Source organism: Epinephelus fuscoguttatus, linkage group LG15 (genome assembly GCF_011397635.1).
Source record: "Epinephelus fuscoguttatus linkage group LG15, E.fuscoguttatus.final_Chr_v1".
Taxonomy (NCBI): Eukaryota; Metazoa; Chordata; class Actinopteri; order Perciformes; family Serranidae; genus Epinephelus; species Epinephelus fuscoguttatus.
Window position 1 is genome coordinate 24,798,462 of NC_064766.1, and position 22,939 is coordinate 24,821,400.

Below are 22,939 nucleotides of genomic sequence, written 5' to 3' on the forward strand. Positions count from 1 at the left end.
AATTCTGAGTTGATAATTTCATTAATTCAGGTACTGTAAACTCCAGATATAGCCATCCACAAACCCATGGAAAAGTCTGAAAGCATAATGCATTCACTTGTGAAAACAAATCTGCTCTGTCTTTCTGAATTAACAAGGTTATCCCAGAATTCTAAAAGATGGATTCTGGATTTACCAAATTATTATCTCAGAATTGAGACAAGTTTTAATGGAAAAAAAAACCTGCACGTTTTTGAGTTAACAAGATAACTGTCTCATTAACTCAGAAAAATGAGAGTTTACAAGATTCATATCTAATTAATTTTAAACAAAAAAAGGACAAAAATGTTTTCCTATGGAAACTTCTCATGATTCTGAAATAATGATCTCGTTAAATCAGAAAAACAAGAGCAGAAATTGTTTTATGAAAACTTTCCTCATAATTCAGGGCTCTCACTCTGTCTGTATTTCAAGGTACTCTCAACTCCAGATATCTCCATCAATGTACCGATGGAAAGACTGGAAAGGTTTAATGCATTCACCAGAAAAACAAATATTTTCCCATTTTTTCTGAATTAACAAGAATATCTTCATTACAAAAAATCTGCAATTTAATTTATTTATTATTCTTTCTCCCCCTTAAAAAAAAATATTTATTTATTTATTTCATTTATTTATTTTTTCCTTCCTTCCTCTTTCCTTCCTTTCATGTACTGATACTTATTCACCTATCCTGCTGGAATAATGTACTATATTGTACATGATTTTCTGTAATCCTGGGTTGGACAAAGACTTCAATGGACAATCATTCTTGTGAAGATCTGGACTTAAAGGGACAAATGGGGATTGTGGGTGGGCTGGGGGGGGGAGTGGGTGGAGGAGGGATAAGTGGGTGAGGGATCTTACATACTTGTAAGTATTTGAATGTTACAGCTACTATGCTATTATTTTCCTGTATTCTATGATGTGTATGTACTGTAAAGGAATGTATACTGTTTAATATAAAATCAATAAAAATTGTTAAAGAGAGAAAAAAAATCTGCTCGTTTATCTGAATTAATAAAATCATGAACTCAGAATCATGACAAAAGTTTTCATGGGGAAAAATTCTGCTCGTTTTTCCCGAATTAACAAGATACTAATCTCCTAATTTCTAGTTTTGTTTTGTTTTTTGTTTTCAGGTGAATGCATTTTGTTTTCATACTTTTCCATACACACATTTACGGCAATTTCTGGTGCTTACAGTACCTTGACATACTGACAGAGTGAGAGCTCTTTCATTTCTTCTCCTTGGTCAACGGTCACCTGAAGTGGTTTCCAATCATTGCTCCTCTATTGGGACATAATTGTAGAGGAACTATTTGCAAATGTGTGGAGAGTTGTGTAACTGTATGGAAATTCTGGCGTGCATAATCAAATTTGTAAATCTCTAAAAGTGTAACAAGACGTTCTGGCACTGTCTCACTGGTTGGTTTTGTTCTAATACTGCTACTACTACATGTCTACAGACCCTGAGGCACTCAATTGTGCAAAAAAGAAAAAACCTTGAGTCCAAATCATCACCTTTCAATTTTATTGAGTCAGTGAAAAAAGCCTTGAACACGTAGATTAATCCAGAGTGTCTATGAACAACCCGTGGTATTAATCCACACCTGTTAATGTCCATCATCAACCAAACCTTGCTGCCTCAGCATCTGAAGCATCCTTGATGCCAGCAAACAGGCCTGAGCATGTTTGGCTGTAGTGTTCACTTGTCCACCTCTGAGGTTCATCACATGATGACATCAGCACTTGATGAACTGGTGCGTGACCTCATATATCCCCACTGACTCGCTGACTTTCTCATCGTAGTCTGTCCAGTCCTGAAATTTACAAAATGAGAATCTGTCAGGTTGCACAGATTAAGGATGCTGTCGCGTTCTTAAACAAACGTGCAAATGAATATAGCTCAGTATCAAAGGTTGGATTTTCTGTTTCAAGTCAAATATTGTTCAAGTCAAAAGTTCACATCTGTGCACTGAACAACATATAAACAAAACCTGACACACTCTGAGGACAAGTTGTTCCCACTGCTCTTACTTTTTCTAGTAGGTTGACTTCAGGAAATGGTGTTCCAGACTCTGCTCCGTGCGCAGCGAAGCCAGCCTGCAGTGGGAGAAGAGTCACATGATGTTTTAATATAGTCCTGTTCATTGATTTTCTTTTTTTACCTCAAGTAAACTGTCTGACTCAGGAGCTATACACTTTTTACACACAGCAAATATCTGGACTCAGCAGGAAGTACAGGGATCTCTAATAACATTAGTCGATGTCATCTAATTTAGGCGTGCTGTTTGGTTTAGAGTGTTGGAGGTATCGACTGTAGAGGTGTCTATCTTCGCTCAAATTGCTAAAAAAAATACACTTGAAAAACTTAAGTGCAATGTCTCTGTCCAAAAATCATGACCCAGTTACTCAGGATAAGAAAGATGGCTGAATTTCATAAAGCTGCTTCAGTTTCAGGGTCGTGGTATTGTGCATGCTGGCTCACTGTCACTCTGTCATGGACACTTGAACACAACAGAGCCATCGTTTATGTGATTGCAGACATACAATTTTAATCCCTGCTGTAAAAAAGGCCTACACTACACACACACTGTAACACTCATATCTGCTCAAAGAGTCTTACCTGAGGTTGGAAGTCAATAGGCTCCAAACCTCGACACTCAAACTGCACCATTGTCTTGAATCTTTCGCTGTCCTCTGCCTGCAAACCAACAAAACATACAGACAGAGAGACACCGTTAATGACTGGAAAAGAAACAGCACTCAACAAGCTGCCATCATGGTGGTCATTATGAGACAGATTTTCTGCATATGTTAGAGGCATTTCTAAAATCTTTTAAAGCTGCTTTATTTTCAGAACTGAAGAGAAAAAAAAAATAACAACAAAAACTTTCCACAAAAACATGATAGGACAGGTCCACATTTTCTAAGTCCATCTTTAAATAATAGGTGCTTATATCAATCCTGAAACAGGTTGCGCTTGCTGTGATCACTCTGCCTGCCCACAATGACTACTGTAAGATCCCCTACAGCACTTTCTATCCTTTAACTTTGGTATTTTTCAACGTGGAGCCTATTTTATCATGTTTCTGTGTCTTAGTGACTCATGGGAACAGCAATTGTTGAATCTACATCCATTAAAAATGCAACTGACCGGCAGATCAACTGACAAGCTGAGATTGTTATTGTGAGTGTCTTGGCTTCCTCCGTTCTGTTTTGCATCCAAGTCTTGCTAAAGAAAAGGTCTTATTCTTAAATCTCACACACTTTTCTACATTGTCAAAATCAGCTAAATATTCAAACATGACATTGGAAATCATTTTGATAAGTGTAAGATCTGCTTTCTGTACTCCAACACAACAAACCATTACTGGTACTCCTCTCTCCAATTCTCACTTGCATTTCTTCCTGCAACAAGTCGCCTCTTGTGCGATTTCAGTGCGAGACTTCATGTTAGCAAGACTTGAACACAAAACAAGGTATGAAAATCATTTCATTTCTCTGTAGGATCCTGAGCCTGTTAGTGGCAAAGACAAGCACATTTTCTGGACGGAACTTGAAGGGGCACACATGCCTCGAGTGTTTATATGCAGCCTGTTTCACCGCTGCCAGCTGCAGCACTGTCTCTCAATACTGCACCACTTTTAAAAATGTTGTTCCCACAGATCACTTCAACACAAAAACATGGCAAAATACAGTTGAGGTTGAAGAAGACCATGGTTCTCCTTTAAAACAAACTATAACAACCACAGTGCCGCCATTGCTTAGTGGTTTCAAACCATTATTGGCTGTAGATGTTTGTACAAGATGTTTGCTTACATTATAAGGTTTGATTGTGTCTGCCAGGATATCTGTAACAAAAAAACAACAATATGTTATCACCTATTACCTCTGTAAGAAGGGTAAAGTGAGTCAACTGGCATGTCGGCATGTACCTATTGAGTTTTCCCTGGAGCAGAGTTTGCACTTCTGCACCATGCTGGCACTGCCTCTTCCTCCTTTCAGTGGCACACTCTCCTGTGAGACCATGTAAACATACAGGTTGGACACTGTGTGTGACAATGTGTGCAAAATCTGCCAAACTGTATGTACACAAATATCACTCTTGTCCTTACCACCAGGGTTATATACTGCCATTTATCTGAGATCTCTCCACAGTTCCCACACTTCAGCTACACAGAGGGAGAGACATCAAAACACTGTTAACCGGAGACTGTAACTCAATTTGCCAAAATTTGCAGAGGTCACGTGCTCTCTTATTGAGTTGCCACACAGGAGGTAATGTCAGCTGTTTCCCCTGACAACGACCATGACTTAATTATGACCATACTCGAGCACAGATAGGAAAATGAGATGATGTATACAGTGTATTAGCATGCTAGCTTAACAGCCATCCCACCTTTAGAAACCACCGGAAGTCGTCTCCCAGCGGTCTCACGTTGGTGACATTCTCCAATGTGGCTTTGAACTGGAGCCCAAATTTCTGTCATGACAAAAGTAGAGGTTACATTACCTCCCAAATTAGAAAAAAGCTTCACTCTGGGCATCAGAAACATGCAGCGTTGACACGTACCACCATCTTGAAGCTTCCACACTGCTGCATTCACGTACACCTCGGAAATTCTGGCTTCTAAGTCTGAGTTTTCTGTTTTGGAGTTTTCTGTTTCTGTTTTTAGAGCTTTGTTTTGGTAATAATGTAACTGAAAATAAATATGGGTGTTATATTGTATGTGCCATTATATGTAATGCTGGTTCTTCATGTTGCTCACCTGTCTGTTTGTGCTGTTGTTGTGTTATTGTATTGTACTGTTGCTCTGCTGTTGCTGGTTGCTTTGCATGGCTTCTGTTATACCTTAACAATTCTGTTTGCTGTAGGTAATGTTGTCTTTATGTTGTATTTGTCCTGTGAATTAAAGTGTTAGTGGCCCCCCTGGCCTTCACCGCAAAATGTCACTAAAAGTCCGGTACAGAGGAGAAGGCTAAGGGTGTTTGAGCACCTACTCCTTTACCCCTTGATGTCCAAAGTGCCCTTTTTTATTTGGTAAAGACCAGCTTACAGCTTTTATCAAGTAGAACCTGAAGCAATTGGAGTAATAATCATTTAGCTACAAATGAAATGACCTGACTGCCATCAGCCATTTTACATCACATGATGACCTTCCACCTGCAACAGGTGAAAGACCATCCATGATGCGCCCCTACATTGCGACACAAGACGCCACAGACAGACACTTAGAGGTCACATTTAGATGCTGAGTTTCATTTGTGTTATTGATTTTCAGGTTAACTTTATACTACAGACCTTTTTCATGGCAGACATTTTGACACATCAGAGTAGGAGCAACACAGGTGTGTTCAGTGACACTAATGACAGCTGCGTTCCACTTAGGGGAGACCCTGGTATTGTCCATGTTGGCTAAATGTTACTAGCTTACTGGGACACTGAATGGAACTCAGCCATCCTTAATGTTATCAATTTCACCTGTGCTTTTTCTGCTGACACAAGTCAAAATGTCTGCTGTGAAAAAGGTCCATAAGCGAAAACAAAGCATCACCTTCGAATCGTGCATCAGTCATGCAACAAAAGTTTAACAGTTGTCCTGACTGTGGTCAAGTAAGTTCTTGTTTGGATTTTGATTCTGGTCTGCTGTAATACGGGTGCTTGGAGCAGCCAAAAAGCTCAAAGAAAGATGCATATTTTAGCAATAACCAGGTAAAATGACATCATATTGCACATTATATGCAATCATAATCATCATAATCCCCCTCAGGTTTCATCGGGTGAGGTACAATGAATACAGTATGGAGTGGTTTGTTGTCAGGTTCCCATGTTACATTCTGTTTGAGTATAGGTTGCTTTAACTCAACAGCTTATGCTGTAAATGATGTTGGTGTGTGATGTTTTAAAGTATTGTCTCATGTGCCCCTTTTTAACTTAAGGCACCTGCCCCTCAACAGGTTTCTGCACAGCCCTGCTCAAATGAACATGTACTGACCGGGAAGAGACTCAAAATGACCAAAAAACAGGGAGGAAAACGACCACAAAGAGACACAAAACGACCAGAAACAGACACAAAATTACTTCGGAATTACACAAAACCACAAAAATATGCATAACGACTGCAAATAGATGCAAAATAACTACAAAAAAGAGGCAAATCCACCATAAAGTTTTTCTGTCTTGCTCCTGCGTGGGAGAGATGTTGGGCCCTTTTGCGTATCTGTGCCCAAGGGCCCATTGTCTCATAATCCGTCCATGCATACAGCATGTGTTGTCATTATATTGACAACTAAAAGAAACGTGTTTACTGTTGTTTCCCAATCATTTTTAGTGGTACACGTATTACACGTGTCCAAATGTTCGCATATCCCTCAGCACCTGAAGGGAGCATAACAGTAGAAGCCAATTACGCCCTCTAGTGGACAAAACAAACTCAAACTAAATGAATGACCTACTTATTGGTGCACAGTGCAACTTCACCTCACAGCGAGGAGCTGCCTGTGACGTGGTTTGTTCACGTACGCACTTACGATACAGTGACAGCTGAGGATGGTTGGATGTACTGCCAAATTCACGGAAACAAAATTAGACACATCTTATGGTAGTGAAATGAACTACACTTTATAGTGACCTTTTATTGTAACCATCCCAAGGAATATCTGTTAAGTAATGACGCTGTTTACTCGGCATCTTGATACGCCACATCTGTCAGGTGGATGGATTGTCTTAGAAAAAGAGAGGTGCTCACTAACATGTATTTTTGCGACCAAAACTTGACAGAATATCTCTAATGAGAGCATATAAATCTTAGATATCTAACATAATCTTGTAAAAATGTGAGCAAAAACAAAAGGGTTGCATTTAAATTTTTGTGCAGTGTACATAAAGAAAGAAATAATGACACTCCTCAGACGGAAACACTCGGCTGCATCAGTTTATTGACTGCTTAGCGATTGCTGTCATCCCATTACAAACCATCCCACAGCCTGAGACCACTGAAGGCATTAAACACCCATGTCACACCTTTGTTCTGGCATCTTTGAATCAAAATGTTACCAACCTGAGAGTGTAGCTGTCGTACTTTAATTTTATTCAACAGGGCTGATTCTGTCATGCTAAACCATCTAACATGGGGAATATAAGAAAATCAAATACATATCTCATGAATAATTATTTCATCCCTATTCAAATAAAGAATGAGTATAAATGAGTTTTGACTGGGACAAATCTTGCATCCCAAAAGTAACAATCCCCACAACACTCAACTGGGCTAATACAGTAGTCAGCTGAATTTCGCAGCCTTTGGCTTCAATGGTCTTGTCGTCACGTTATTCTGCTCCTGACAATCTGACATGAAAACTCATGTAGTGTGTTACTGCTGCAGCAGACATGATACAGTGTGGCGTGGTGGAAACTTTGTAGTAAACAGATTTCTAGTGTAACATGTTACACTAAACAATACAAATGAAGGAATTTAAACACTGAAAACAGGAAGGATGGGAAACACTCCCAAGATTGTCAGTACAAATACAGAGTAATCATGGTTTCTTCAGCTTCTAATCCACATCCTTCGTGTTTGGGACCCACCCAAACATTTAGCAGACTCCCCGGCCATTAGGGGTTCAAGTTTTATCAGACATTACAAAAAAAAAAAAAAAAAAGAAGAAGAAGGGCTCCCCTCTTTTATTCATTCGCGGCATGAATTTCCATGGAGCAGCAGGGGATACATAAAAAACAAAATGCAATTTGGGAGAAAAATGCATGGGGTCAATTTTTTACCCATGGTCTCATCACAAGAATAACAAGAGCTTTTCTTTTACCCTCCTGACAAAAAACCTAAATCCCAAGTTCAACAATTACAATAAAAGTAACTAATAACAAGAGTAGTCATAATAATAATAAAAGGCATTTCAATTCTTTTTGCATCTCTTTCTTTTTTCTTCTCTTAAATACAGTGATGCCAAGAGGCATTATTTACAGCGCAACCCCCACACCCCTCTCCGGCCTGTGAAGAGAGGTGTGACGAGGTCAATGAGGCCGGCTGCTGGACTCGGAGGTCCGCCGCTGACGTGGAGTAGTGTGGCCGTTCGTGCAGCCGTTGTGGCGTTTGCTTAGTCCGCCGTTCAGAATGTCTTGGATGTGCTGTACTATCAAGTTGATGGCCACTGCAGGAGAAAAGAGAGAAGAGAGAGATGGTTAGAAGACGTAAGTTTATGTGGCAGATTTAGGATTGTACTGAACACTGTCGGACTCACACTAGACAATTAAAAATGTTATCAGAATCTATCGAAGCAGCTGTCTTCTTTCATTCCACACGTTTTTCCCACCTCAAAACATGGTGCTTAATTGTATTTTTTTTTTTTTTTTTTAAATTGTTTACTTAGCTTGGTATCACAATTACCAATTCCCTGTTTTTTTATTATTATTATTATTATTATTATTATTATTATTATTATTATTATTATTATTATTATGTATTTATTTATGTATAATTTTTTAAACCTCCTTAATTTTTTATTATTTTTATTTACTTATTTTATTATCATTATTACTAAAACTATTACATCTATTTTTTTTTTTTTTTTTTGCTTATTTTCCATGTATTTATTTATAGCATTATTTTATATGTTTATTTCTTTATTTTACTTTTCCTAATTCTATTTTTTAATTGATTTTTCTTTGTTTATTAATTTACTTGTTTTACTACTACTACTACTACTACTACTACTACTACCATTATCATCATGTATTCTTAAATTAATTTAAAAACATGGTGTCTCAATTGTATTTTTTTTTCAATTTTTCCTTCGTTTTGTATCAATTACCATCTCTATTTTATTTCATTCTCAACTTTATTTTCTATTATAATTTTGTATTTATGCATTACTTTTTATGTATAACTTATTTTCTATTTTATTACTTTTATCTAGGCATTTTATTATTAACCTTACCATTATCACTATTACTACTAATATTTCCATTTAAAATATTCTATATATTTCTTTCTTTATCTTAAATTTTTTTTTATTCTGCTTTTTATTTTTAATTTATTTATTAATTTACTTGATTATTGATTTTGTTTAAGTATTATTACCATGGCCGTCTCTCCACCTTCAGAGTTGTGTTGTTGTTACTTGTCCAGAAATGGGCAGCGTGCCCTGAAATTTTCAATTAACAAAACTTGATGCCTACATTACCCATAATGCAACCCCACTGCTAATATTTCAGTCTCAAATTTTGGGGTTTTATGCTACTTTGTTTTAATTTTTAACCTTCGGTGTTCACACCCAACTGACCTTAATCAGACTTTACAGAGCTCCCTCTGGGGCCACAAAAGCCTTCATAAAACCTTCTTTACAAAACACCTTCTTAAGGATCCAAGAGACACTATACAGCCTGAGCCACACACATGCAATGTCTGTAGACTGAAGAGTATTCGTCCTTACCAAGGTTATCTGCTCCTCGGGGAATAATCACATCTGCATACTTCTTTGTCTGCAAGAAATAAAGATAGCATCAATATTTGAGTTACTGAAAACAAAGAAATCTCATGATCAGATGCATCCTGCACAGCGGAGCCAGGCTGTGACTGGGGAGAAACAAAGACCTGTAGTTTTTGGTCAATAACCACAATATAAAAAATATTTTGATTATATGTGGTTATTTAAAAAATGTGACCACAACATTGAGACATGGGCAGGACATTTTACATTTAAAAAAAATAAGTCAACAGCGGCCCCTGGTGGACATACAATGTACTACAACACTCTGCTGCACAACTACAGCTGCTTGTAAGTTAGGAACGTCACTTACTGGTAAACAGAACTCCTCAAAGGCCGGTTTCACAAAAGTGATGTATTGGGCGAGCACTTGCTCCAGCTCTCTACCCCGCTCACTGATATCTCTCAGAACTGCAGAGAAAACACAAAAAGGTGGAAATTATAAATCAAGTAAGGAGGTTCACTGCCTTTACAGTCGTTATGTATCAACCCAGCTCTCGCTACACACCTCGGCGTGAGAGCCGTGTGTCTGGATCTGTGTCGACAAACAGCTTCATCTGGAACAGATCTCTGATCTCCTGTGAGTAGAACATGAGGATGCCTTCAAACAGGACCACGTCGGCCGGATACACCGTAACAACCTCCTCTTTCCTGGAACAACACACACAAAAGAGATTTCCTCCTCCCAGTCAGCAACAACATTCAGGCACAGCAGTTATGCAAATTTAATCTGACTGCACAATGACACTAATCAGGAACCGCTTTAACGTGACTTGTAACTGCACGTTCTGCCAAAACAAGTGCGGGTGCCGACCACAATGTGTCTGTCACATGCAGCAAACAGGCGTGCTCACCTGGAATGAGTGACAAAGTCATAAACTGGGATCTGGACCGTCTTCCCCTGCAGGATGTCCCTGAGCGTTTGCATTACCAGCTCATTGTCGAAGGCATCTGAGGACAAGAAAGGGCAAATGCTCATGTGGGACCTTCATGAGATGTCATGTTACTTGGCCCCGGTGAACACGTGGGACCCCGCATTGCACGTTTGGTAACCCAGGAACCCCCTTTCGTGTAACAGGTGTTGGGTTCAGTCTCTGAGCCTTAAAGCAGCTGCCTTTGAGAATGTGCCTCTGAGAAAGGCGTGCTGACTGTGAGGATTTAAACTCAGCTGAGAAAGGAAGCAGAAGCATGAGGGGGCAAAGTCGGATGCCAAACATGGAGACTACGCTTCTGCCAAAAGGCGGTGGAGGAAATAATCAATGCAGCAGTGAAGCATGCTGCTGAACACAGTCCTGATTTAAGCATATTATATCATCGTCACCATCAAATTGCTTGTTTAAATTTGCAACTTATTGTCATTTAAGCCTTAATTTTTAATCAGTGAAGCATTAAAAACAACCTCAGCCATCACTAACACTAATTAAAAAAAAAAAAAAAAATCACTCCAGCATCTGATATCACATCATTTAGAGAAAAATCTGTTGTGAGGCCTCTGAAATCTGATATGAATAGCAAACATGTGCCCGCTGCAAGCCAGCAGAGGCAATACATCCCATACAGGGCATTAGCTGTGCCACGAACTGCTCAGCATGTGCATACCTGGGTGATCAAAGTTGAACTGGCCCTTAAGCGCCTTCGCCTTCTGCTCCGGGGTTAGCACCTTGTAGAAGCTGTCCTGGCTGAGGATCACCACCTGCCGCTGGTGGTGGTCGATCTTGTTCTGGCCAAGCAGCTCCATGATCTTCTCACATACTGACGACTGCAGGAACAGACAGATTAAAAAAGTAGGTCGTTAGTTGAAAAATGGGGGTAAAAATGCACAAAGGCGCATGGTTAAAAAAATCTGTAGCAGCACCAAAGTAGGAGTGAAAACTAGTTTCAATTCAGCCAACACACCCACAGTCACATTTACAGAGAAGCAGGCTGAGTGGGTGGGTAATTTCCCACATCGTGTAAGGTCAGCTAAAACATCATAGGTGCCCGACACGTTTGCCCCCGTTGACCTTTCACCAACTAAATGAATCTCACACCCACTGCTGACTGTGCGTTCTCCAGCTGCCCGAGGCTCTGCTGCCTTTGTGTCAATGAAACTGTGCTACAATGAATCTGGACGCCCCCACTCGAGAGCTGGGCGGTTGCGTCAACTTAACACACAATTTCAGAGAACCCGAACCCTGAACACAAAGATTTAATTCACACTGACAATTAATCAGGCTCTGAATCTATGGCAAAGTAATTATTTGTTTTTCATAAAGTGAAAAGCAACCGTTTTAGTTTTATAAATGCAAACAGGTGTCACTACTCTTTATTTAACACTGCAAAATAATTGTTTGATTTTTGGACAGTTATTTCATCATGTAGCCGCCACTTGCCGTTTGTCATTTATCTATATGGCAACATCACTTATTTAAATATAATAACGTAATATTAATATTTAAATTTATTTTTGTAAGGCAAAGACAATTGGTTATATATCTCATACATCTAGACTGATTTATACTTGTAAGTCAGGGCTTGCAGCCTGTGTCTAAATTTAGTTTCTGTCTAAATTTCGTACTTTAAATTTTTTTAATTCTGATATATATCTTTTTGTATTTTATCTTTATTCTATATGTATTCTATTGCCATTCAACTTGCTTTTCTATCTGTGCTATTTGAGCTGCTGCAACAATTTCCCTAGTTAGGGATCAATAAAGTTTCATCTTATCTAATTATAGTTGGTAATTTATATTATATACTAAGATAGGTTTTTGCAAGACAGATACTTAGTAATAACCATTATATGCATATGCATGGGTTATTTTTGTGTGCTAGTGTGAAAGTAACTATACACTGCTTTTCATTTGTTGTGAGTATTACTTTCTTTCTGTCTGCTTGTTTGTATGTTCATGTCTTTTTATATGTTCAAAATAGAAATCAACTACCAATTATTACTGATAACAGTGATTTAAGGGTTAATCAATGCTGAAAAATATCAACTGAACCTCTTAGTGTTTATTTTTGTAACTTAATGAACAAAGAATAATTCATGTGTTCACTAAGCAAAGCCAATCATCAGTGAGGCAGATGAAGATGCAGCAGTCTGCATTGCTGCCACCCTGTGCTGTGCTGGCGGCTGCTTTCAGATCAGGGCGCTATAATTGCGTCATCTTATCTGGGAGCAATCACCTTACTTATAAAGACTGGTGTAGTCCGGTGCCCTGTGAGGGGGCCTTTCAGGAAGCAAAACACTGGCCCCGTGCCACTGTGTATCTAGGACAAAGTTGGGAGGCGGGGCCAGCTGGGGAAATGTAGTCGGAAGAGAGGCATCGTCCTTGTATCTAATTCTGCCCGTACACGACGAGTGAAACCAGCTATTAAAAGTCAACGTTGGTTGTGAGAGCCGTTAAACTGTGGCTGTGTAGCTCGCCAAATCCACGCGGGTCAACGGTTAATGTGAGGTGTGGTTTTTGGCACCGCTATCAGGACTGGAAATACGTGACACCCGCTCCATAACAAAGAAATCCAATGACGTCTTCGAAAATATCCACGTCTGTGTGCTTATGGGAACAAGGAGGTCAGAACCGGCGAATCTAGCGCTGCCGCGTGAGTTACCGTAAACGCACATTATGGAGGCTTTACATTTAACGAGCAGGGTGTTGAAATGAAGGTTGGTTTTTATGTACTAACATTGGTGCGATAAAATCTTCCGAGGTGTCATTTCCCGCTGGCGCGTCTCTGTTATGATTCATTATATAAACATCGAGGCTCAAGTCATTTACCGTTAGCAGTTATCTCGGGTCACTCGCACTAAAAATAAGTTACCGCTATAACGTTACAGCAGATTTTTGTCTTATTTAACATGACGTTACAAATTACAATAATAAAGACATTCCAGACAGGAAATAAATGTGATTCACACTGTTCACAAACGCATACCAGACAGCCAAAAGGGAAGCTAGCGCTAGCTATTGTCTAGCTAGCACAACCGGCACTACTACAATGTGATGGAATTTAGCTAGGTAGCTAAGCAAGCTAACATCACTTCTCTCCACGTAGTCTAAAAGCAGCTAGTTGGTTTGCTAGCGACCGCAACCCTGTACGAAAGGGAAAATGTGATTTAACAACAGGAACTCCGCTGCAACGCGCGGTGGAAGAGCGTGTCAAATGAAACCGGTGATAGAGAAGAGCTGGATGGCTAAACAGATGATATCGCTGTCAATCAAAACTCAACGCTGCGTCGCTGAAGCCACGCGGTCAACCAGCACCCGGCTGCCGACTGACGACAGCCTGCCGTGATTTAGCTCAAAATGCCCATGACAATTCGTGAAAACCGTCAAAATAGCTAGCTGGGGTGCCAACCTTGCCGCTGGCGGTGCCTCCGGACACACCGATGAGAAAAGGTTGTCGAATAATGCTGGTGTTCTCGCCGCGGTCCCTTAGATGTGTTTCACTGTCCCCGGCCATGCTTGCAGTGTGCGGTCGGAGCTACTGTGCTGGAAGATCACTGAGGCGGAGCTCCTCCCACAACACCACTGTTAACTTTAAGCACACTGTAAATTTTATTTACAGTAATTTATTTACATGTGTTTTTCAGTCTATGTTCACTGTGTCGTACGTAAAATTAATATTTGATTAATTTAATAATTATTAAATATTATCTTCATTTCTTTTCTCGTTTGTGATTGACAGTTGTAAGAACCAATCGTCTGTTACGATGTGTTACGTTGCCAGCAGATTCCACCAACGGCTGTATGTAAATTATTTGCCCCGCCTTCTGGTTGAGTCCCAGCAAAATGATGTAGCCGAACATTAATCTAACATTATATGAACAGTTATAAAGATTCATAACCTTAAAATACGCAGTAAGTGTAAGGAACCCTGTAAGTAAGTTTTCTAAAGACATTAATAAAACATAAATTACAAAACGACGACAACGTAGCTAGCGTTTAACAGTTTAGTACACTTGCTGAAGCAAGCTAACGTTAACTGTTACGTTAACGTTAACTGAGTGAAACTCCTTTTAAACTTTACTAATGTCGGTCGTGCTTCAATGAAGGGACAGTGTTACATTTTGTTAACTCGCTGAATGTGTGTTTTACAGTTACCAGCTAAACCACGAGCCCCAGAGCCATTTTGAGAATGCTCCCGAGGCTCGCTGCCTCCCTACAGCGGCCCACTGCTGCTCCCCTCGCCACCGCAATACGATGCGTCTCCTCGGGCACAGTGGACATCACCGACCCGCTGAACTTCTGGGCTGGGAAGAGATGGCCGAGCCAAGAGAAGTGCAACAAGGAAAAGGTTTACGAACCTGCAACAGGTAAGCCACACAATTCCTTTAATATATATTGTAAATTGCTGTCTGTTATTGACATTATTTGTTGGACTTTGGTCCCTAACCGCCGTGTGTCTGCTGGTATCTGGCCTGGCAAAACAGTATCATGTATTCAAGTATTTTAAGGGTTATCTTGACTTCCTGAATGCTTTGTAGTTGTCTTTCTACATAATACATTTTTCACATTTGACTTTTAGTCCTCCAAGGAAAGTCAGCTGTGCATACGTGCTGCTTTTCAGCAACACACACCTCTATATGCTTATTTATTCAGTCATATATGGCTCCTTTCCTGGTGCAAGTTTCAAGGCCCCTGTGCAGCTGCAGGGAAACAGAACCGAGACACACAACCACATACTTCATTGGTACACAGGTTTTTTCAGTCTTGTTGATTTTAAGGCTGGTTGAAACAGGGCTGTCAATGATCTTCCTGCAGTGTGCAGCTGAATCAGGTGCTTCTCAGGACAGCAAAGACTGTCCTCAATCTGACTGGGGCAGATGGATTGATTTGCAGCCTTTAATTGTGCAAGCACACTAACATGTCAATGCTACTGTGTTTTTCTTGGAGTCAAAATATTATCTTGACTTCCTGAATGCTTTGTAGTTATCTTTCTACATAATACATTTTTCACATTTGACTTTTAGTCTCCCAAGGAAAATCAGCTGTGCACACGTGCTGCTTTTCAGCAACACACACCTCTACATGCTTATTTATTCAGCCACACATGGCTCCTTTCCTGGCGCAACCAGTTTCAAGGCCCCTGTGCAGCTGCAGTGAAACAGAACCGAGACACACAGCCACATACTAGGTATTATAGCTTCTTTGGTACACAGTGTTTTTCAGTTTTATTGATTTTAAGGCCAGTTGAAATAAGGCTGTCAGCACAACTTCCAGCAGTGTGCAGCTGAATTAGGTGCCTCTCAGGACAGGACATATAGTACAGGGAGGGACTGGAGCAGATGGATTGATTTGCAGCCTTTCATTGTACAAGCACACGTCTTTATTGGAGTCAAATGATGATAATGATGATTTTAAGGCACTTTGTGGCTTGGTGCCTAGTTTTAATTCAGATCTCCATTTGAGCCAGCACACAGCCTGTGTGCAGCCCACTCTTCTGGCAGAATGATGCTCTCATCTAATCACTAATCCTGTCACTGGACAAGATGGGAGTGTAAATGCCACGCTGCAATCAGTGTGCTACAGCCCGCAGCCTCCAGGCACAGACTTAATTTCCCTCTTTACTGAAGGATGACTCACTTTGAACCAATACAAACTAAGTAAACAGGTAAAGTGATGCAACCTTTCCTTCTGTATTCAACCTGTCACCATCACGTTTCACTTTGCAGGGCGAGTCTTGTGCCATTTGGAGCCGTGTGGTGCTGTGGAGATCGAAGAGGCTGTGACAGCTGCCAAGTCGGCCTTTAGCTATTGGAGCAAAATGTCTGGCATGGAGAGGGCGAGGATCATGATAGAAGCTGCCCTTATCATTGAGGTTTTTTGTTTTGTTTTGTTCATTTGTATGCTTCTCCTGGTTTTCTTAAAGCATTTGGTGTGCCTGTAATTTGATGGAGGTCCTCTTATATCATGCATAACAATGACCTCTAGGGTGGGAATCACTATACACTGTATACATTTAATATAAAAAAATAACAGAGACATTTTTCTTGAATAAGTTGCAAGAGAAGGCAGACATCTCTATGGCCAATATCTCCAACACTCGGCAACTCACACCACAACCATCTAAACTGATAAATAGCACTACAGTTTAGAGGAAAAATATGTGTTTTTGATTTTGAGGTGAACTCTGTTCCTTTGACACTAAAACATTTCCATGACTCATCTCATTATCTAAATCTCTTCCTTTGTTATTAGCACACATTTAATAATGACACTAAACGGGGGATAATAGCCTCCTCTTACATCCGTTGTACTTCATGAAAATAGTGTCCTGTTTTGTAAAAATAGTGTCCTGTTTTGTACATCCAGTGATGGATCTGAGATGTTGCATAACACTAAAAAAATGTATTGCATTCACCCTGGCTTTCATGCACAGAGCAGGAGAGAGGAGATAGCTGAAATGGAGGTGGTCAACAATGGCAAGTCCATCACAGAAGCCCGTCTGGATGTGGACTCTGCCAGACTGTGTATAGAGTACTATGCAGGGCTGGCCAGCACTCTGGCAGGTTGGTACAACACAACTCTCACTCATTAGTTAATGTTTTCCCACCTCCCAAAGGGTCTGGAGGCAACAGGGAAATAAAATAACTGATACAGACACAGTGCTGCCAGATCGGAAATGTTAAAATATGATGCCAGAGACTTGAAATGATCATATTTTAGTGGGTAACAACCATGAGAACCATTTTACAAAACACATTTAAATGACTTTTCGACACGCCTTCAAATCTACCCACATCATTTTCTTTTGAAGCAGGCTGATTAGTTATGAGTGGGTTTGATGTACTGTATAAAAGCCTATTATTACAAAATTAAATTACAAGACAGCACGACTGGATCCCTCTTCATATTCTGCATGAAAACAGTTGAGGCCATGTTAAAGTAAGCTAAATAAATAACTGGGCTCACTGGTGCATTTAAAACAACTCGACCTGAACGCAGCATACCTTACTGAGAAAGTTCGAGCTCCAGAACCACAGCCATGCTCACAAGGTCATCATATCCTTCACATGCATGATTGCGTGGAAACAGGTCACGTGAGAAGAGATTAGGGTTTCTGCAGGTCCTTAAAAAGCCTTAAAATGTCTAAGATCTTATAAATATGAGGCCTTCAGTCATTATATCATCTTAAATTTGAATTTGAGAGGTCTTTACTACCACATGCATTTTATTTAATTCAATATATCCATCTTTTAATTATTTTTTGTCAAAATGAGTCGAGCTCTGAATAAGAAAAAGATAATTTGTCCAAAAGTCAGTCTTGAATATGGTTAAAAATGAATTTGAAACAGTTTTTAAAAGAACTCAATTTAAATGTCTGATTCCTGTAGACACCCCGCAAACACAGACGTAGGATCCATATTTTGCTTTTATGATCATGTCGGGAAATGAATTAAAGGGAGAGCATGCAGAATAACACCAACTGCTAATTGTAAGGGTTCCAAAATGGTAAAATGATCTTACATTGTGGCACTTTCTTGGCATTGTTGATTGACTCAGATCTAACTATATAATCCATAGTTTTTATTAGTTACAAGGTTTAGTGGGAATCTTGCCCAGATGATGGAGCATTTGCCCATTAGCATCATTCATCTCAAACACGAGTACTGCTATCGTACATGTTGGGAGAAGCAAAAGCTTCATGCAATACATCGCTTAGATTTACTCTGTCACCACTTTTTAATCCAAAATCTTAAAAATGTCACCTTTTAAAGCCTTTTATTTAAATGAAATACTTCTGCCTTTCCTCCATCAAGGCCAGCATGTCCAGTTGCCGGGGGGATCCTTCGCCTACACCCGCAGGGAGCCTCTGGGAGTCTGTGTCGGCATCGGTGCCTGGAATTATCCTTTCCAGATAGCTGCGTGGAAATCAGCTCCAGCCCTGGCCTGTGGTATGGGATACTTCTAAACTTATCAAGACACAAATTATTACCTTTTAATGATTTCCTCTGTCAGGAAGGTTATTTTTTTGGTTAGCTATGTTTATTTGGTTTTTTTTAAAGCAGAATATCTAAAAACATTAAAGGAGAAAGTGACATTTTCTTATTTCTAAGAGGTTTTGATAACACCACAATGTGATCATTTATACAGCACTGTATATGATGGCTCATAAATTTAGCTATTCCAAAATGGCAGCTGCTGTCTGTGTCTATCAGAATGTGTATTTAATAGAAAAGCATATCTAATTTTGAGGATTATGCAGACTTGACAGAGGTACAATGTCGGAGTGCTTTCTCTGTGATTAAATGAGTCAGAACATTTTATTCTTTCGTCTGTCATCTACAACAGGCAACGCCATGGTGTTCAAGCCGTCGCCGGTGACGCCTGTGACAGCGGTCATTCTGGCAGAGATCTACGCTGAGGCTGGAGCTCCAGAGGGGCTGGTCAACGTGGTGCAGGGCGGCCAGGAGACCGGCAGTTTACTCTGTCACCATCCTGACATTGCTAAGGTGTCCTTCACTGGCAGTGTGCCCACAGGCAAGAAGGTCAGTGTTATTTACATGTTAGAAATAAAATTCTACACAGCTTGTCAAGTTTTCTTCGTTTCATCTGTGTGTGACATCACATCAAAAACACCACTCTATCGGGTCTTTTCCATCCAGAATAATCCATGTGTATTCCTCCATGTGACCCATAGATTATGGAGATGGCCTCCAAGGGGGTGAAGCCCGTGACTCTGGAGCTTGGGGGAAAATCTCCTCTGCTCATCTTTCAGGACAGCGATCTGGAGAACGCTGTGAGAGGAGCTCTCATGGCCAACTTCCTGTCTCAAGGCCAGGTACGAAGTACGCTCTGCTTTGGGTTATGCTGACACAACTTGTGTCCATTCTCCACATGGAAGAATGTAATGCATTTGATGAAATGTATCACAGGTCTGCAGCAACGGCACAAGGGTTTTTGTTCAGAAGGATATTCTGCCTGAGTTTGTGGAGGAGGTGGTGAAGAGGACACAGGCCATCGAGATAGGAGACCCGCTGTTGGAGAGCACCCGAATGGGAGCACTGGTCAGCCAGCCACACCTGGAAAAAGTCCTGTCCTTTGTTGATCAGGCGAAGAAGGAGGTAAGACCTAATAATTAATTTGACATTATACCAACAACAAGCTTGTGTGAAGCAATTTGAAATTAGATCTCGACGTATATATTCTCTTTTTGTAGGGAGCGACGGTGTTGTGTGGAGGTGAACGTTTTGTCCCGTCAGATCCCAAACTCAAAGGTGGATACTACATGACTCCCTGTGTACTGGGTAAGGCTCCCATACCTTCTTTCTTCAGAAGATACAAAACTTATTTTACTCTTAGTTACAGTGTTGCAAGCTCTTTCCAGTCCTGGCTGCAACACCTCAAATTGTTACAGGGGGTCATCACTGTCTGAATAGAGTTCAGATATCTGACTTTAAGGTCATGCGAGTGTTCTTTTTTCCTCGTACAGGTGACTGCACAGATGAGATGACCTGTGTGAAGGAGGAGATCTTCGGTCCTGTCATGTCTGTGTTGTCGTTTGAAACAGAAGAGGAGGTGCTGCTGAGAGCCAACAACACAGACCTGGGCCTGGCTGCAGGAGTTTTCACTAGGTTGGTTTTGTAGTGGGACATCTGGGCCAGCTGACATTGGCTAGGACTATCACAGGGCTGACACATAGAGACATACATTCATTCATTATTCATTCATTATATTTTATTTCCATGTCATGCCATATATTTGGCCCATCCCATATGGGATTACAAGACACATTATTTACAAAATATACATCTTCCGGTCTTACATATACGAAAACATGTGGAAAAAGAAAAGAAACACAAACAATTTAAATAATATAAAAGAACTGTTATATATCTGTGAATTATAAAGAGCTTTTTTCCTCTTGTCCCAAGCTTTCTCCAGATACCTGGCTAATTTATATGTTTCATGTGTAAACAGCCAACTCAGTCTTTGTGCGCCATCCATATTTACAAAATCAACATCCATTCTTCCATTCTTCTCACACAGTTCACAATATAAAGGACAGTAGAAAACAAAATGAAACTCATTTTCTATATCATTTAAAGAACATATTGGACAAATCCGTCTTTCTTCTTCTAAATTAACATAGCGTCCAGTTTCCACAGCCAGAGGTAAAATGCCAGATTTCAGCTGGGCACATAAAGATCTCTGCTTTTTTGACAAATTATATACAACATAATTCTCTGTACCACATTCAGTTTTTATCCTTGTAAAAGTACGCAGTTTTGGTTTAGTCCATATATTCTCTGCCCACTGTACTTTTTCCTCAGTGAGTACAGATTCTCTAAACAAATTAATATTAAGTGTTTCATTATTAAAAAAGGCATTACCAAACCCAGAACTACACAATAATGTACGTACATCTTTGGACCATACAACCATTCACACTCACATTCACACCTACGGGCAATTTAGAGTCACCAATTAACCTGCATGTCTATGGACTGTGGGAGGAAGGTGGAGTACCTGGAGAAACCCATGCTGACACAGGGAGAACATGCAAACTCCACACTGAGGGGCTTCCCACCCCGGGGTTCAAATGCCCCAACCTGGGTTTGAACCAGGAACCCTCTTGCGACAGTGCTTTATCAGTATGTGACAGGCAACAATGCTACCCACTGCACCATTATGTTACCTATTGCAGGATTGTCCTCAGTATTTATGTGTTTTAGCCCAAAATATTGACTTAAATATTCTTGAAATGAACCCACAACTAAATTAAGAAATGTTTTTTACGGTTTTGTATCTGTAGGGACGTGAGGCGAGCCCATCGTGTGGTGGAAAACCTCAAAGCTGGTTCCTGCTTCATCAACAACTACAACATCACTCCTGTGGAGGTGCCCTTTGGAGGGTTCAAAATGTCAGGTACAGAATGGTTGTTTGCATGCAGACCAGAAGCTTGTACCACAAAGCAAGTTATAACCAGTATGACGAAGATGTTTGTCAGCTAGCTCAATCAGCTGTCGGTTTTCCTGTCCAGCCACAAGTGCATTTATGTGATAGACACATTTGTTAATTAGAAGCGACATCATCAGACACATGAATGAAATACTTCACAAGATGAAGTGTTGATACTTATTACCTGTGGAAATGTTCTGTTGTAGGAATAGCAAAAAGTCATATTCATCAGACAGCAGAGAAAGAAGATGTAGAAACACCAGAGATGATTTCTAAGTATTAAAGTAGGCCAAGGCTTAAAATATGTGAAGCTATTATTGTATGTGAGTTAAATATAGAGTGAGTATTTTTTGCTATTAAATTGGATGATGAAGAAACTCTGAATATGTCACATAAAAATGTTTCAAAGTAATATCAGACTGTTTCTGCTACCAAAGTGAAGAGTGGCAAAGTCGTAAATGACTGAGGAGGTGAAATATTTATTTATAATCACAGGAGGCAATTAACAGTGAGTTGTTGTTTTTTATAATAACAGACAATCTTTTGGGCTTTTTTCCAGTTCTCATCACACAGGTGTCTCATGTTATTCTGAGCTCCAGTGATGTGTGTAAATCAGTCAAACTGTCCGATATTAAAATGCAGCTAAAATCATCATGTGTTTAGTTTCCTGAATGATCTTTGTTTGTTAGGTCTGTTTTAAAACCAGTGGAAATAGAAAGCCTGCACTCCCCAGTCACATTAGTGTAAGTGTAAGTAAACTTATAATCTTTATATTCAACAGGCATAGGGCGGGAGAACGGTCAGGTGACACTTGAATACTACTCTCAGCTGAAGACTGTGTTTGTGGAGATGGGAGACGTGGACAGCCTCTTCTAGGACATGCATAAAAAGGTGGAGCTGTGACAGTGACCCAGAGACTGAAACAGATGATGTGAACCAGAACAGCACTTCAGGGAAAAACCATCAAATGCTTAAGTGCAGAGGAAGAAGCCTGGATCAAGGGAGCTCAAGTCCGTCCTGAAAATGAGCCATGATTTTTTCTAATATTTTCAGAATGTGAGGGAAATGTAATTCTGAGGCAGTCAGCCATGGGAATATGGAACTGCAAAAATTTGTCTTAAATCTGAAACACCTTGTAGTTTGTGTGAAGTTGATCAAGTTAAAGATTGTTCTCAGTATTTACTGAACTTTGATTTCAACATCTAGAGCATTAATGAGTCATAATGTGATATATATGATTTGCACTATGTTTTGTTGCTTAATATGTTCATGTCCTGTGTCATCGAGGTACAGAATAACTTTTTTACAGAGTTGTACTTAAGAACAAAAATGTTTACAAGTCTAGCTTTATTTCTTGAACAATACACATCTGTATATTTTTATACACACAAAATACTAAAAAATGAAGCACATTGAACACAGTGTTTAAATTACAGCTGCGACAATACGATTGTGCCTTGTCTGTAGAGATAATTATGTAAAGAACCTGTCTAATACATTTTCATATCAAATAAATGGTAACGTAA

The 22,939-nt window shown here is 39.9% G+C and overlaps 3 protein-coding genes across 7 annotated transcripts; 1 reads left to right on the forward strand and 2 right to left on the reverse strand.

Annotated features, from left to right (window-relative positions):
• Positions 1–1,535: 1,535 nt before the first annotated feature.
• Positions 1,536–4,672, reverse strand: czib (CXXC motif containing zinc binding protein). The gene is made up of 8 exons (XM_049598193.1): positions 4,598–4,672; positions 4,424–4,507; positions 4,140–4,196; positions 3,960–4,041; positions 3,844–3,875; positions 2,648–2,725; positions 2,059–2,124; positions 1,536–1,841 (listed from the first exon to the last, which is right to left on the reverse strand). The coding sequence occupies exons 1-8, from the start codon at positions 4,625–4,627 to the stop codon at positions 1,764–1,766; spliced, it is 507 nt and encodes a 168-aa protein (XP_049454150.1). The 5' UTR covers positions 4,628–4,672; the 3' UTR covers positions 1,536–1,763.
• A 3,021-nt stretch (positions 4,673–7,693) lies between these two features.
• uck2b (uridine-cytidine kinase 2b) lies at positions 7,694–14,009 on the reverse strand. The gene is made up of 7 exons (XM_049598185.1): positions 13,867–14,009; positions 11,125–11,284; positions 10,380–10,476; positions 10,034–10,176; positions 9,839–9,936; positions 9,472–9,520; positions 7,694–8,190 (listed from the first exon to the last, which is right to left on the reverse strand). The coding sequence occupies exons 1-7, from the start codon at positions 13,969–13,971 to the stop codon at positions 8,054–8,056; spliced, it is 789 nt and encodes a 262-aa protein (XP_049454142.1). The 5' UTR covers positions 13,972–14,009; the 3' UTR covers positions 7,694–8,053.
• Positions 12,696–22,929, forward strand: aldh9a1b (aldehyde dehydrogenase 9 family, member A1b). Of its 5 annotated transcripts, none has more exons than XM_049598170.1 (12): positions 12,696–13,110; positions 14,609–14,824; positions 16,184–16,329; positions 16,891–17,020; positions 18,272–18,406; positions 18,804–19,000; positions 19,153–19,293; positions 19,388–19,576; positions 19,672–19,759; positions 19,945–20,086; positions 21,268–21,380; positions 22,195–22,929. In XM_049598170.1, exons 2-12 carry the CDS (start codon positions 14,647–14,649, stop codon positions 22,287–22,289), a joined length of 1,554 nt encoding a protein of 517 aa, XP_049454127.1. In that variant the 5' UTR covers positions 12,696–13,110; positions 14,609–14,646; the 3' UTR covers positions 22,290–22,929. The 5 variants fall into 5 exon arrangements, with proteins under 5 accessions (XP_049454127.1, XP_049454130.1, XP_049454128.1 ...); XM_049598173.1 differs by lacking the exon at positions 12,696–13,110 and adding an exon at positions 13,156–13,174; XM_049598171.1 differs by lacking the exon at positions 12,696–13,110 and adding an exon at positions 14,230–14,391.
• The last annotated feature ends 10 nt before the right edge of the window (positions 22,930–22,939 follow it).

Bases quoted from the DNA above. Each gene is read 5' to 3' on its own strand.
- czib (XM_049598193.1), bottom strand. From the start codon at position 4,627: ATGCAGCAGTGTGGAAGCTTCAAGATGGTG. The intron at 4,508-4,597 runs GTACGTGTCAAC...TTGTCATGACAG, and splicing joins GTGGAAGCTTCAAGATGGTG to AAATTTGGGCTCCAGTTCAA. The intron at 3,876-3,959 runs GTACATGCCGAC...TTTTTGTTACAG, and splicing joins CTCCAGGGAAAACTCAATAG to ATATCCTGGCAGACACAATC.
- uck2b (XM_049598185.1), bottom strand. From the start codon at position 13,971: ATGGCCGGGGACAGTGAAACACATCTAAGGGACCGCGGCGAGAACACC. The intron at 10,177-10,379 runs GTGAGCACGCCT...GTGTTGTTCCAG, and splicing joins GACTTTGTCACTCATTCCAG to GAAAGAGGAGGTTGTTACGG. The intron at 9,937-10,033 runs GTGTGTAGCGAG...TTTTCTCTGCAG, and splicing joins CACACGGCTCTCACGCCGAG to TTCTGAGAGATATCAGTGAG.
- aldh9a1b (XM_049598170.1), top strand. From the start codon at position 14,647: ATGCTCCCGAGGCTCGCTGCCTCCCTACAGCGGCCCACTGCTGCTCCC. The intron at 16,330-16,890 runs GTTTTTTGTTTT...TTTCATGCACAG, and splicing joins AAGCTGCCCTTATCATTGAG to AGCAGGAGAGAGGAGATAGC. The intron at 21,381-22,194 runs GTACAGAATGGT...TATATTCAACAG, and splicing joins TGGAGGGTTCAAAATGTCAG to GCATAGGGCGGGAGAACGGT.